Source organism: Propithecus coquereli, unplaced genomic scaffold, assembly GCF_000956105.1.
Source record: "Propithecus coquereli isolate 6110/MARCELLA unplaced genomic scaffold, Pcoq_1.0 Scaffold486, whole genome shotgun sequence".
Lineage (NCBI taxonomy): Eukaryota > Metazoa > Chordata > Mammalia > Primates > Indriidae > Propithecus > Propithecus coquereli.
Window position 1 is genome coordinate 531,887 of NW_012150685.1, and position 15,915 is coordinate 547,801.

Below are 15,915 nucleotides of genomic sequence, written 5' to 3' on the forward strand. Positions count from 1 at the left end.
GGGGCATTTATCCTACAGACCAAACTGAACAGGGATTTCCCTAGGGAGAAAAAGGCTTGAAAGACAGACACACCTCTGGCTCCACACAGCCAGGCGAGCTGTGTACTGTGGCCAGATGGGCTGTATCCACAGTTGCCTAATACTCTCAAACACCCATGTGCTGCCCTGGTTCTCAACCTGGCTTTCAGATTCCATTTCAAAATGCAAGATATCACAGATACGTTATACAAAGCAGAAGCCGTGAAAACACAAGTTCAAATGTTCCTCACTTTTTAACAAGGATGACAAGGGGACACTGACTCTTTAGACTTCCATAGTCTAACCTTAAGTGCTGGCCTTTTAATTTTGCCTGATGGATGGAAAACTATGGCTTGTCAAAACCAGGCCCTTGATCACTTATGGGACATAATAGAATGAGATATAAATTCCAGCCACATTGGGAATGGGGTTGGAGTAGGGGGACCCCAGAACTACAACAAAGCTATTCCACATCACAGGAAAGAAAATATGATACTATGTTCCCATAGTGAACAACAGGAATAATGTGTATAATTTTAAAATGTAGATTTTTTTTAACCTCAAAGATATTAACAACCAAAGCACACGACTTTGAAATCCATAAATTACTGCTTAAAAAAAAAAAGAAATCCAGGCAAGCTGCATTCCCAGAGAGGATGAACAGACCCCTAGTTGAACAAAGTTGCTGCATTTTTTTGCCTGCAGGATGGAACCCAGCAGAGAAATAAAGGGGCTGTTTTGTGTGACAGGGAGTAAATCCACACGTAAGCATTCCAATGCTCAGCCAGGCCACCCTTCCCTTCCCCAGCCTGTCATCCTCCTGCAAAGTGTTCCCAATTTGCTGTCCTTCCTTCCAACAGCCAGCAGACACAGAATCAGCTTTTCCTGGCTCTGCCTTGCAGGTTGGGGCTGCCTGATGGAAAACTGAAATGAAACGAAACGGAAGAATGCAAAGCCACCGAGGCCCCCCCTCTGACGGTAAACTGGTGTGAAACCGTTGCTTCTGAAGTAGCCTCCTCCACGCCAATGAAATATAAAAGAAGGAATCATCTGAATGTCTAAGTCGCTCCCTGCAGACCCTCTGCTACAAAGCTCCAGCCTTCCTAGCCAAGTGCCAGCCAGTACACCGTCTCTCTATGGCAGATGCCCGCAAACGCAGGGACGAACTCACCAAGTACCCACCCCCCTACCCCGTACCCGGTTTGAAAAATTCACCAGGTTCGTCAGGCAACAGTTACCTAGAGCTGTGGAGCATTTGACCCAAGGACCAAGCAGTCAGCTAGGAGTTTAAAGAGAGGCGGGCGAGAGAGAATAAAATCATACAGGTGGAAGAGGCTTCCCACGAGCGCCGGGCATCCCGCAGGGGCCCTCGCGCGCCGCGCGCCCTGGCTCACCTGGTACACGTCCCGCAGCCCGCACCACGTCCGCAGCGCCTGGTGGCAAGCCCGCAGCCTCTCGGTGTACCATCTCCGCAGCGTGGACACGGTCAAGTTCCACACGAAGCGGCTGCCGCTGAACAGCAGGTCCTCCACGCCACACATGAACACCGAAGCCATGCCGCCTCCTTCCCTCCGACCCCGGGGGTCTCGGCCTCCCGCAGCCTCCCGCAGCCTCCCCCAGCCTCGACCCCGGCGGCCAGCTCGCCTGGGCTCCCGACGCCGGCTTCTGATGGCAGCCACGGGTCCAGCCTGCCACCAAACTCGGCTTTCACCGTGCGTCCTGGCCAGGCTCCGGCGGCATGCCCTGGGATTGGGCGCCCGCCAGCCAACGGCTGCGGCTGGCACACAGAAGCCCAGTGTCCACCCCCGCCCGCTCGCAGCGCCGAGCGAGCTGCGCTAAGCTCCGCCAGGCGAGCCCTCGGCGCTCCCGGGGCGCGGGAAGCCCTGGTCAGCGAGGACTCCCCCTGGCGATCCCCCAGGGCGCGGGGCAGGGAGGGAAGCCGAGCAACTCTTTGCAGGCGGAGAGGACAGCTGCATTTCAGCGCGCTTGGCTTGCACGTCCTGCACACACAAACACACACACACACACACACACACCCCGGCCTGAGGAGTCTCCTTATCTGCCTTGGGAGCACCTTATTTCACACTACAGGGTCTTTGGTTGGCATCTTGCTCTGTCCGCACTGATCAACACCTCTGGGAAGCCACAGATGTAGAAGGGGAAAAAAAAATCCTCCAAAGCATCCCTTTGGACCCCACTCCTGGGGGAACAGCCCTGAACGTTTCCTTGGTTCTGCTGGAGCCAGGAGATGAAGGCGCCAGTCTCAAAGGAACAGTGTGCAGGCAGCTCCAGAACCTGCCTTTCCTCCTAACTCAAGGGTCTTGAGAAAATGACAACCTGCTGTTTTTGTCAGCAGGAGGGCAGGTTCCCTCACACTAAGATGCTGCTAATTGCAATGCAGCAGTCAGTTACTGAGGAAAACAGAGGTTTTGATCCCTAGCAAATAGCTTCCAGTTACGATTTGCTAGGAAACAGAAGCCCATAAGAGAATCTGCGGTTTGGTTCTGGAAAATTCAGCCTCTGAACATGTCTCGCCTCAACTGCCAGCACAAACCTGCATGGGTAGTTTATTCTTCACTCAAAACCAAAGGAGGCTGTTCCACCACTCACGTAGTCACCAGATAATTAATCTTTTTTTTTAAAGTTGTTTCTCAGGAATTGATATTGTCGAAGGCATTTGGAAAAGGGAGCTCCAAAAGTCCCATTTACCACCAGTCTCTATTGTTTTTATTAGAACATATAAAAATTTCAGTCCCATATAAAATAATAGTCCTTATAGCAAATTCCAGGATGGAACTTTGTCCTGACTCCAGCTGTAGGACAATTGTCGGTATTTTATTGGCAGTTTCACACCTGGGTTGTTATCTCTGCTATTAAGTGGCAGAAGGGTAAGGCACCAAAGCCTTTCTTCTGAATGGGCTCGGAAGGCTCCAGAACAGATTATGGACAAGCTTGATTTCAGGTTTCAAATGTGCCTTTACAATCTTAGTTCAGGTGAAACTCAATCAGTCAAAAGACAGAGAACACCAAATCCATCCTCAAAATGCCTGTTGTTTTCAAAGTGAATGTTATCAGAAAACTTTTAAATGACATTTCTTTTATAACCAATAAAATTGACTAAGAGTTTTGGTTGGATTAGTTAATAGGACACAAGACCTGATCCAAGATTTGCAAATCTTTCTTCACAGTAAATCTACTTTATGTACTCATTATGTGTCAGTATTCTGACAGTATTTTCCAAGATAATGGTCACAGTGTTTATAAAGTATCTGAATATAATAAATTTTACTGAATCAAAAGAAAATGAACCAAGTGTTGAAAAAGAAATGTCATCATGCTGATGGAAAACTACAGAACTTCAAAAATGGCCTATTAATAACGAGCAAATGGTGGTGGTACATTTATTATTTTTTTTAACGATGTAGATCGACTGTGTTCTCGGAAATGTCAGGCAGCCAAGGGAATACCAGAATAAAACCTACAACAGGTCAATTACCTCTGTCTCATGACACCATCCTCTAAGAGAAGATGCTCTAGAAACACCTCTGCTGTTAGCTATCTGTGCATAGGTCTAATGTCAGTGGTCAATTTCAACCTCCATCACTGTCATTCAAGGCTTGCAAAGTCAGTGCTTACACTATTTTTTAGAAAATGGGATGTGATTATAATAGGGGTTCTCCAATTATGGTCTCTGGACTAGCAGTCAGCATCACCTGAGAACTAGCTAGCTGGCTAGTTCTCAGGTGGCCCCAGAATCAGAAACTATGAGCATGAGGTCAGCAATCTGACCTGGCTGATGGTGGAATTCCAACTCACACTAAAATTGGAGAACTACCACGGTGGTAGTGTATGCTGGTTCGAGCTAAATCTCCTAAAAGAGACACACCTGATTTCAAATCCCTGTTCTTTGGGACCTGTGGGACTTTGAATAAGCTTTTTAAACCAGCACAGTCTCAAAGTCCTTGTGCAAAATGGGGCTATCAGAACCTACTACAAAGGATTTGAGGAAAATTAAGTAAAATATTCTTGTACAACACGTTTAGCATGGTGTCTGGCAAAGGGTGAGCACCCAAAGAAAATTAGCCGCCATCACTACCCAAATCAGGAATTGTTTCAATTTTTGGTACTCAAATAAAACAGTATAAGTAAAACATGCTTTTAAATTTCAACTAATAATCCACATGTGCTTTCCGATTCCTTTCTGCTTAGCAGGGTGAAAGTTGGTGGTGACTTATTTTCAGGGAACAGTTCTGTTGCTCTCTTTCAAGTTCCCGAAAAGCTTTTTGAAGCTTGTCCTTCCCCTCCAGAGCCAACCTTTCCTGTGGACTCAGAAAATTAGTGTGCGATCAAAGCTGGATGTAAGACAGGAGAGGACATCTTGTTCCCAGCCATATAAACATCAATGCTTTTTCTTATCCAAATGGCTTTTCCTCCCCTGCAGAAGAAGTTTGAAGGTTGAGGATGAGTGGGATTTTAGAAGGCGGGAAGTGCAACTTCCTCCACTGCAGGGACTGACATAGGGTAGCAAAAGAAAACACAGATGTAGAACAGGAGAAAAAAGAGACACAAAAGTGGCACAACACCCTAAAAAAGACAAGACACACAGCACAAAAAACAGACCACACACACACACCCGAAAAGCGCCTAAAAAATTCCACAGAAAAAGAGAGAAAAACACAGAGAGCCAAAAAAGTCTCGCGCTTTCTCTTTCTCTCTTTTTTTTAATTTAAGAAGAGGATTTTCTTTCCTCCTCAGCATCAGAGTTCCCTGCAATACACTGTAATTTCCTGCAGCTCTCTCCGGAGGCTTAAGAAGATGCTTCAGGTGACAGCATTACTCATACACCTGGGAGTTCTGCTATGGACGCAAAAGAGAAATTGTCATTATCCCTGAGGCTGCTGTAGGTTCTCCTTTGAGCAATAGGCAGGAAGAAGAGCACAGTGCCAGGAAGACAGGACAAAGTGTCAAACCCTCTGTCTAGAAAGAGATAGCAAGTTGGTAACAGAGTGGTGTCCAGTGGTCCCCTCTGCAAAACCACAAAGTCAACCTAGTATCTGCGGACATTTTCGAAGTGTACTCTCTCCCCACCTGAAAAACCAGTGTGGCTAAATTCTGATAGACCAGGAGTGTCTGACAGGGATTGAGGTGAATGAAAACAAGTCTGGTTCAGTAACTCTCAGCCAGGGGCAATTCTGCATCCCCTCCCCACCAGGGGACGTTTGGCAATGTGAGGAGAAATCTTTGGTAGTCACAATTGGGAGGTGCTACTGGCATCTCGTGGGTAGAGGTCAGGGGTGCTGCTAAACATCCTACCATGCGCTGGACAGCACCCCACAACAAAGGACTCTCCTGCCCAAAATGTCACTGGTACCGACGTTGAGGAACCCTGGTCTAGTTCAATGCTGTAGCCCTGTTCTCCCTCTCACGTGACTTTTGTTGTGAGGAAACATTCTTCCCTCTTGATTTTTTCTTCCCAAAAGGCAGATTGGGGAAGAAATGAAGCAATCACCCCATAATGGTTTTCACACACTCACAATTTTGAGTATAATGAACTCAAAGCCTTTTAAGAAATAACCGGAATGGCATCTCCCACTATTTTTACTAATCTTTTTTGATATTTATTGTAAAAGGAGGAATATTTTTCATCATAAGGTTATTTTATTTTCATATTTTATTTTTGGGTTTATCATTCCATTTAAATTAGAGGTTCCTTAGTAGTAGTAGAAGTCTTTCTTTGGCATGTTTCAGAAAATAAATTCCTCCCACATTGACCCCAAAGTGGAATGTTGATGTCTCCCTTGGGCCATGCGCTGGTAAAGTCTCTCCCTACACACGTGGCAGACATTGCCACTTTCAGTGCGCTTTTCTCTGTTAGATGGTAAGCTCTGTGAGGAACCCCCGCGATGTGACGTGGAGACAAGGCTGAGGGGGAAGAATCTTCCTTGAGCAGGAGCATCCCACACACTGGAAGGTGTTTGGTGACCTTGAGCTCCGCCCGCTAAATGCCAGTAAAGCCCCAGTCATCGTGGAAGCAACAACAGAAAGCCCTTACATGCATTCCTGACGGCCCCTGCCCTCATTCAGAAGGCACTGGTGGGAGGTGGGAAAGGGTCTTATTCATATTTGTTTCCCCAGTGGCTGGCACATAGCAGGCCATGGATAATACACATTGAACTGACCAATAAATGACTATTTGTCTCAACAGTGAATACAGAAAGTAGTTCAGCCATTCCCAACATACACGCCCTTGTTCATTAAAAAATCATGTATTGAGTTTGCACTTAGACCACAGTGACAAAACCAAGACCATTTATCTCTAAGGGAGTCTTGGAGGAGCATGGGGAAGTCAGACATCTGAACAACAGGGGTTATGACAGAGACACCTGAGGAAGGATGGGGGAACAGGGAATGCCTCCCTGAGGACCTGCCATTTCAGCTGAGTCCTGAAGGCAGAGGGAGGGAGAGCCAGGTGATGGGGGTGCACTGCAGCAGTCTAAGGCATGGGAGCTGTGAGGACAAGCCTGTGGCAAGAAGGATCCCACGTTTGTGGGACTTAAGGGAGAAGGGCAGGAGGGGATGCTGGAGTGTGGGGAGGCCCGGGAAGTCCAGCAGGGAGGCAGCTGCACAGTTCCAGGGGTGCAAAGAGAAGCCGTGAGGTGGGGTTGTGGGGATGTCTATCTAACTAAGCTAAAGGAGTCCCTCTGTTTCTCAGCCTCTGGGGACCGTGGGGCCTTCACACGCAGAATGGAATAAGAGGTTGGTGGGAGGAAGGTGCCATCCAACCACACTCAGGGCTCTGTATGCCTCGCCTCCCTCAGCATCCCCCACAAGGAGGCAGGAGGCTTGCTGGGAGACAAGTTCTGCTTCAAAGCCCTCTGAGCCAGAGGCCAGGTGGATTTGCTCCTCCCCGCTCTCCTGCTTTCTCTCCTCTCCCCTTTCCCTTCGGCTGAGAGAGCAAGGGATGTCCCTTAGTGCTGGCCTCCAGCAGGAGTCGGAAGGAAAACACACAGCGGCGGTGGAAGGCTGAAGTGGAGGAAGCAGCCACTGTCACCCACAGTCCAGGGCTGGCCACAGGCCGCTTCCGTTCCGCAGCTGCCCTTGACTATGAAAGGCTTTTTGGCATCACAAAGGGCTAAAGACACTGCAAGCAGAGTAATATCCAGCACTAAGACATAATAATAACAATATATTACCCAGAACATTCAGCATCTATGCTTTGGCAAATGCATTCCACTTCTAGAAGAAAAGAAATCAAAGCAAAACTTTCTTATCTTCCTCGAAAACCTCTTTTATTTTTTCAAATCACATTCCCCTTGCTCAAAGAGGAGGGACGCCCTCTCTATTGGATGAAGATGTACCAAAGGACGGAGCGACATAGCGCTGGACTTTGCAGCATCCCCATTTTTACTAGTTGGTCCCCTGAGCAGACATTGGACATTCTCACCAGGTCAAATTTTAGAAGTCATCTGTGTAGATGTATAAGCATGTGAAGGGAGGGATGGTTCCAATGACTTCAGAGGGAAAGGGCTGGCCTTCTTTAAGGAAGAAGAAATAGTATCAATCTTGTGACTGACCTCCCACCTCCATAATTTGCCGTCTTTTATTTTTACTTAATTGACATGCATATCAACAATGACAAAAATAAAATAGTAATAAATTGGTCCATATAGAGCCCTTTTTTCCTAAATAAAGGCAGTTACTTATATCATCAGTTAATTCTCACAATACATATTTGTCTAAGATTAAGCAGAGAAAGTTATTTTGGCCCCATTTCATGAATAAAGAAACCGAGGTGCAGAGAAGCTGGGTGACTTGGCAAAGATCCGTGGAAAAAGCATTTATAACAGCATTTTAAAATGGCGTGGCTGCTAATTTTTCAGTCCTTCTACTTTGAGAGACAAAAGAACACATTTGTTTTATATTGATAAGTTATAATTGGCTTTGGCCTCATACTAAAATTTGTAAGTAAAAGTACCATAGACTGGGTGGTTTGCGGGAGGACACAAACATTCAGTCCATAGTAGATATGGGTGGCTCTCGGATGTATTTATTACTCCAGAAACTTAGTGTGGAAAAAGTTCACCCTTTGGGTTTACCCAATTTAAATAATAATAAAACAATGATGAGAAGAAAAACAAAATCTATAATGAAAAGTAACAACATTTTTTATGGGAGACACAAGTGGAGTTACTTGAAACTCAATGGCTCTTCGCTCATATGCGATAAATGGTAGAAGAAAAACAAAAAGATAAATGCAAACTCTTGACTGTCCAAAGACCAACCACGTCACCTATGCATAGATAACTGCAGTAAAATGAGTAACAGAAATCAGCCAATGTTACATGGCTTGCAAAATATTAAAGACTCTCAAGGCCAAGTATACTCTGAGCAAATAAGTTATAGAAACAGACTATTTTCCTAATATCACTAAAAATACAGAATAATTTGGTAGGATTATTGCTAGGAATTTCAACTATTTGGCCCTCTGCAGTAAAAACAAAAGAAAAGTCTAGCGTCCAAAAAAATAAAGGGATGTAAAAGTATTTCTTGTATCTCGTTATCCTAAAATCAACTTCAGAGTTCACAGTAGCGACACATTGCTCTCAACTACGAAATGGATTGTCTATAAGAAGAAAAAGCAGCAGAAAGGTGCATGCTACAGGCCTCGAGGCTCGTGGATATTTTACATAGTTGAGAAAACAGTTGTGTATTCTTCAGACCAAGAGTTCAGGGAGCTGCGGGCAGTATTTGAGAGGAATGAAGAGAACTGCATGATCTGGTCTTGAGTCAATAACAGAGAAAGAAAAGAGGAATTTCACTTCTGAAGGAGCTAGCACCAAAGAAATGTAACATAGACCTCCTCACCCTAAAAAGATTCCATTATTATCTCAGTCTGGTGGGCTTACCGCTAATTTTGGTTTATTCTTTGTATGTTTAAATATTTTGGCAGATAAGTTTGTTGTCTATCCACCAGCCATTCCCTTCTTTTTCAGAGGATCTGATTTTGCGGATGGCCATTTTCTATGCCAGTAGGATGGAATATCATCGATCTAAAGGAAGGGCGCAACACCCAACTCTGGCAATAAGATATAAAGTGAAGATTTCTAAAGAGTTCTGGAAGAGATGTCCCTCTTTGAAGAAAAGGAACAAAACAAGAAAAATGTTGTCAGCACATGAAAAGATGCTCAACATCATTCGTCATTAATCATTAGGGAAATGCAAATCAAAACCACAATGATACACCACTTCACGCCCATCAGAATGGTTATAATAAAAAAGATGGACAATAACAAATGTTGGCAAAAATGTGGAGAAACTGCAATTTTCATATATTGTTGGTGGGAATGTAAAATGGTATAGGTACTGTGGAAAAGACCAATATTCCTCAAAAAGCTAAACAGAATTACTATATGATCCAGCAATTTCACCCCTAGGTATATACTCTCCAAAAGTGAAAATAGGTGTTTAAAAAATTGTACATAAATGTTCATGGCAGCATTATTCATTATAGTCAAAAGGTGGAAACAATCCATGTGTCTATCAGCTGATAAATAGATTTTTAAAATGTGACATATCCATTAAGAGAATTTTATTTAGCAATAAGAAGGAATGAGGTATATACCCAAGAGAATTGAAAACGTATGTTCACAGCAGCATTATTTGTAATAGCCAAAAGGTGGAAACCACTCAAATGTCTATCACCTGATGAGTGGATATACAGAATGTGGTATATCTATGATGGAATATTAGTCAGCCATAAAAAGGAATGAAGTACTGATATATACTACATGTATAACTTCTGAAAACATGTTAAGTAAAAGAAGCCAGTCAAAAAGGCCACATATCCATAGAGAAAGAAACTACAGTAGTGGTTGCCAGGACATTGGGTTGGGGTGGGGTGAATATGTAATGACTATTAATGAGTATGGAATTTCTTTTTGGGGTGATGAAAATAATCTGGAATTAGATTGTGGTAATAGTTGTACAACCTTGTGAATATACTAAAAACCACTAAATTACATACTGTAAAAAGGTGAATCTTATGGCATGTGAATAAAAATTGATCAATCAATAACTAAAAAGCATAAAAAAATAGATAACTTTAAAGAAAAAGGAGTGAAAGCTATGCCACGACATGGATGAATCTCAAAAACACTATGTTAAAGGAAAGAAAGCCAGGCACAGTTGCTGGGATCTGTAATCCCAGCTTCTTGGGAGGCTGAGAGGGGAGGATTGCTTGATCTTGGGAGGCTGAGAGGGGAGGATTGCTTGATTCCAGGAGTTCGAGACTAGCCTGGGCAACATAGCAAAGCCCTGTCTTAAAAAAAAAATTAAGTCAAAGAAGCCAATCACAAAGGACCATGTATTTTATGATATAAAATGTCTAGATCAGGCAAATCTATATAGACAGAAAGTAGATCTATGGTTGCCTAGGGCTGAGGGAGTTTGGAGGGAGTGTAGGGGAAAATAGGGAGTGACTGCTAATGGATACAGAGTTTCTTTTCAGGGCAATGAAAATTTTCTAACGTTAGATTATAGTGATGGTTGCACAACTCAGTAAACATGTGGAAAGTCACCGAATTGTGTATTTTAAATAGACGAGCTTTATGGCATGTGAATTATTAATATGTCACAATAAAGCTGTTACCCAAAAAAGGTAAAGCTATAGAACACATCTTAACTTGTACCTATATTTGCCAAATTTTCTCCAATGAGCACACTATACTCATTTTCTTCAGGAAAAAAAGCGTTCGATTTCTCTTGATTTGGAAAAAAATGCCTATTATACGAAACAAGGTAAAAATAAAAGAAGGAAAAAATACTGTACATGGACTCATTGTGAAACTGAGTGCATGCATGCAGAAAAAAAAAACCTAGAGGAAAATGACCTAAATTATTGATAGCAGTGATTGCTGACCTGGGATCACTGGATGATTTTTATTCATTTTGGTGGAGGGCTTTTCCTTGCTTTTTTTTTTTTTTTTATATCAGCACATACTACCTTTTAAAATACTTTTTTAAGAAACTTAATTTTTAATTGACACATAATAATTGTACAGATTTACGAGGCTCATAGTGATGTTCCAATACATATATATGGGGATCAGTTTGGAGTAATTAGTATATCCATCATCTAGAACATGTATCATTTCTTTGTGTTGGGAACATTCAATATCCTCCTTCTAGCTATTTGAAACTATATATTATTGTTAACGATAGTCATCCTGCAGTGCTTATAGAACTTATTCCTCCTCTCTAGCTGTAATTTTGCACATGCTACTTTTTGATTTCTAATTTTGAAATGTATGTGCAATCATGCAAAAGGCTAGACAGTGAATGAAATGTAAGCCTTCCTCAATCCTTGTTCCTCAGCTCCTCACTTCCAGAGTTGTCACGTAAGGCTGTTCAAGTCATTCGTTGCACAATGGCACCTGATTGAGGCAGTGAGGGGGAGCTGTAAGCTAGCCAGGGCTCTGCTGGATAAGCCACAACTCATGGCTCGGAGAAAAGAGTCCTTTTCACCTGAACCACATGGGAGCGTTATGTAACCAAGTGGCCACCCTGCCCTCTACCCTCCCCAAAGGTACCACTGTCCCGAGTTTCTGGTGTATACTCGCTGACATAGTTTATGCCATCCAAACATATACCAAATATTATATGTATGAAAAGTTCTTTTAAAAGGGTAAAGAAATGGCAATACAATGGCAGCAAAAGGCAATATAATATAACCAGAATTCAAGTATTTTTAGAGAAATCCTTCAAGGTACCATGGTAAAATTGTACTTAAAGGAAGAAAAAAAATATATGGAACAAATAAGTCTTAAGGGAAGAATCCTAAGTGCAATGATTGTTGGACTGTTTTCCACTTTAGCAGTCCCAAATTCACATAAATTGGGTTTTTTTGTTTTTTTTGTTTTTAAGAGACAGGGTCTCATTCTGTTACCCAGGCTGTAATGGATTGGTGCGATCACAGTTCACTATAGCCTTAAACTCCTGGGCTTAAATGTTTCTCCCACCTCAGCCTCCCAAGTAGCCGGGCCTACAGGGGCACGCCACCATGACCAGCTAATTTTTTATTTTTTTTGTAGAGACAGGGTCTTGCTATGTTGCCCAGGATGGTCTCAAACTCCTGGCCTCAAGCCATCTTCCTGCCTCGGCCTTCCAAAGCCCTGGGATTACAGATGTGAGCCACTGTGCTCAGCCACCAATTCACATAAATTCTTTAAGCAGTAGGTGAAATTGATTATATCCATTGCCAAGTGGGTCAATATTTGGTACTTCATTTACAACGGTCCCCACGGCTTAGAAGAGTGTGGTGGCATGCTTACGGTCGAGCTTCCACTGCAGAAACCTTTAGAATGTAGTCTGCCGAGAAACCTGAGAAAGAATGTCCATCTCATTCACTTGGCATTTCCATCTCATTCACTCTAGTGTCCTTCAAAACAAGGAGAATTGCTCCAACAGGCAATCCTAGGGCACTCCGTTAATTTATACTCTAATATCTCTATGTTCCTTCAATCTGGGCTGAAGTTTTGACTTGTTCAGGGAAATAATGGTTAAATCGGTAAATAAATGAGATTAGGTGAGATTTCATTACAAGGATTGTTCTGTCCAACTCTGAATAACTTTTTAAGCTTATTGTCTATGTTTCTGTTTCAGGTTTTGCCTCATCACTGAAGGCCACACTGGTCTTCTTTTAAGTTCCAACGCTTTTGCCCCAGGCGCTTCGTATTTGCTGTTCCTTCGGTCCTGAACATTCTTGTCCACCCAAAGATTTCATCCAGTGAATTTCCATTTTTCCTTCAAGCCTTAGCTTTAATGTTGATCCCCGAAAGTGGTACATGCCTCATCACAGCAGCTTGAACTTCCTTTCTCATAACATCTATGACATTTAAAATTAGCTGCTTAAGCCCTGATGTCGTCACCAGACCATCAGCTCGGTGATGCAGGGACCATGCTCGTTTTGGGACCACTGTATTGCCATTGCTTAGCATGGTGCTTGGCTCATGGTAGATACTCAATAAACCTGTCAATTGAGTAAATGGAAAAGCTATCTGTGGCCCTACAAAAGGAGAGTCTTTCCTCATTTAAAAAGAAATTGATTGCCTTTTCAGAGAAATCTTAGAACTGACCGAGAGACAAGAATAATAAAGCTTAGAACCTATTCCTTAGGTCTGTAAGCATTTCCCAAGGACAAAGCCTGGAGAAACCTGAGGTTAGTATTGGATAAGACTAATTGCTGGATGAAAAACAAACAAAAAAACAAACAAGAAAACAACACTGGGGTAAAACGGTCGAGACCAGGAAGGTGATCAGAGACGGCTCGAGTGTGAGATATATTTCTAACACAGCATGAGACCCCGTGTGCTAAGAAAGAAGATGGCGGGCAAGTTCTCTGCATCCGAACCATCTTAATCTTAATGTGACCTGATTCAAATAGGTCTTGACAGTAGCAGCAAGGATTATCTGAGACGTATTTGTTCCTCCTAAGTGGCTTAGTTCTCTAAAGCCCCTTTGGAGAGTGCTTTGGGACATTCGGAAACTAGTTCTGCTTCTATTCAAGTTATGCTAGGAGGAGGATAAGACGACGTAAACTTATTTGCCTTGTGGATTTGTTCTCTGTTTCTATTTCTAAAAGAGAATACTTAAGTTGATTAACTGATTAACGACAGGAGTGCAGAGAATGCCAACGGTTACTGGTGTTCTTCACTGTCATTTTGGGTGCCATTTTCCATACACACTACTGTAAGGTTTTAGAGAGGATAAATAATTAAAATAAATAATTTAAGATATGCAGCATAGAAATATTTAAAATGCAAATATCATGTTTACATGATAAAGCACAACTACATAAACATCACATTATGTTTAGGCTAGAGAAGAATTTTTAAAAGACTATAATCATTGAAATATGGTTGTGTGGAGAGTAAAGCATCCAGATTAATTTAATTTCCTTCTACAGCAATGAAAATATATGGAGACAAGGCCACTTCAACTATTCCATCCAAGTAAACTACGTGGCAGAGAGGAGGGAATATATACTATCAGGGGACAAAGGGGATGTCCCAAAGCAATTTTAGCAATCGGAAATTGAATTTACCTATTTTATCTTAAAGATTCCTGTGGATTTTATATTCTTTTTCATAATACAGCTTTGATTTTTCTTTCTAGAAACACAAGAAGTAAAACTGCTGCTCCAGGAAGATATGCTATGTTTATTTTGGTTTCCCATAATCTTTTGGGACATCTTTCGAAACACTGATGAGGAGAGTGCATATATCCTCAGTGTAAGAAGCACAGTGGTAGACAATAGGGAATATAATCACAGTACTCTATACAGACGTCAGAAAAGCTTTTAGCTTAGTAAAAAAAAAAAAAACAAAACGTTTTTCACAATAAATGATTAAATATGGTAGCCTATGCACAGGCAATTTTTCCAGAATCTCACAGAGCCTCCAACATACCACACTATAGTGAATTTCTCACTTATCTGCCCAACTGTTGGGGTCACGGGTGATTACCTGACATCCACTGTACCCAAAAGGATGAGCCTAGGCCAGTTATAGTAATCCCACCCTCCTGGCCAAGTGTTTGGTTTAGGAAAGAGCATGTGATCCATACTGGCCATTAAGACCTAAGGGGAAATCTACTGAGGGGATTTCTGGGAAACCTTGCTTACATCTGGTAGAGCCGGCTTACTGTCAGCTTGCAGATGAAACCAACAGACAGAGTTGATTCTAACAAGACAATCACGAAGAAGGGAAACTGGAGCCTTCACGTATTGTGCGCCAGCTGCCCTACCTCAAGCGAGATAATATAATCCTGAGATAATATATTTCCTTATGAAATATGAGATAATATCTTTCCTTATTAATTGAGCAAATTAATGTGTGAGTTCTCTGTTGCTTCAGGAGATCTTTAATGACACACTTAACATTAGACTAAAAGCTTTGTGAGGGGTAGGATGTTTTATTTATCCTTGTATCCTAGAGCCTAACACAATATCCCACATACAGTAAGTACTTGATTCATATATGTAGGATGGAAATAAACCAAATATCAAATTTAAGATGCACAAAGTGAATTTCCCAGTCAACTTTAGGCCACCTGGGGACTTAATAAATAAGCAACCCAGATTACAGACACTATGACATAAGGTAGGTGAGGATTGCTGGCATCAGGAGATAGAACTACAATTGGCTTCGATATATTATTATTTAATAACATTGTAGATGACAAACAGCAATCAAAAAAGATAAGGAACCAATGAAATATAAGCATGGAAATCACTGGCTAAAGAGTGATTGAAAAAGGCCCAAAGTGATTATTTTGTTTAAAGGCAGCACAGCCCTGGAATTCCTGGATCATGGCACTAATCATTCCAAAACAGGCTGCAGGAGAGGAGAAGAAGAATGCTTGTGTGTCAGTGGAACATCTGGGAGGACACGCCCATAGTAGCTGATGTGCAGATGATCCCGATGCCACTGTGTGTGTGTGTGTGTGTGTGTGTGTGTGTGTGTGTGTGTGTCCACACTGGTAAAACACAGGCTAGGTAAGATCACCACCACTTCATTTATAGGCCTGCTTGGACCACTGAGGTGCTTTGAAACTTAGCATGGATTCAGGGTCCTCAAATGGGCACCCAGATATTCCCCAGAAAGGAAGATTGATTTCTTCCTGATATTCCTTAGAAAAGAAGCCACAGTAGTGTCAGGCATTGACTCAGGGGGTTTCACACCCACCACCCCATCCTATTAGATGGGTGGTGAATCAGATCCCCTTCCTGCCACTGCTGCCCGCCCCTGAGACTATGAAGTGGCACAGTTCATTCAAACACCGTCACAGGATCCCCACACAGAGAGGACAAACAGGCTGGACGGGTTTGGAAATGTAGAA

General features: G+C 42.7%; 1 protein-coding gene across 1 annotated transcript in view; it reads right to left on the minus strand.

The window, feature by feature from the left end:
• FRMD4B (FERM domain containing 4B) overlaps window positions 1–1,903 on the minus strand; it is a 204,190-nt gene extending 202,287 nt beyond the window's left edge. The window contains exon 1 of the mRNA XM_012655775.1: window positions 1,413–1,903. Within this exon, the coding sequence (XP_012511229.1) occupies window positions 1,413–1,574 (162 nt within the window). The 5' untranslated portion in view covers window positions 1,575–1,903. The remainder of the gene's footprint in view (window positions 1–1,412) is intronic.
• Between the last annotated feature and the right edge of the window lie 14,012 nt (window positions 1,904–15,915).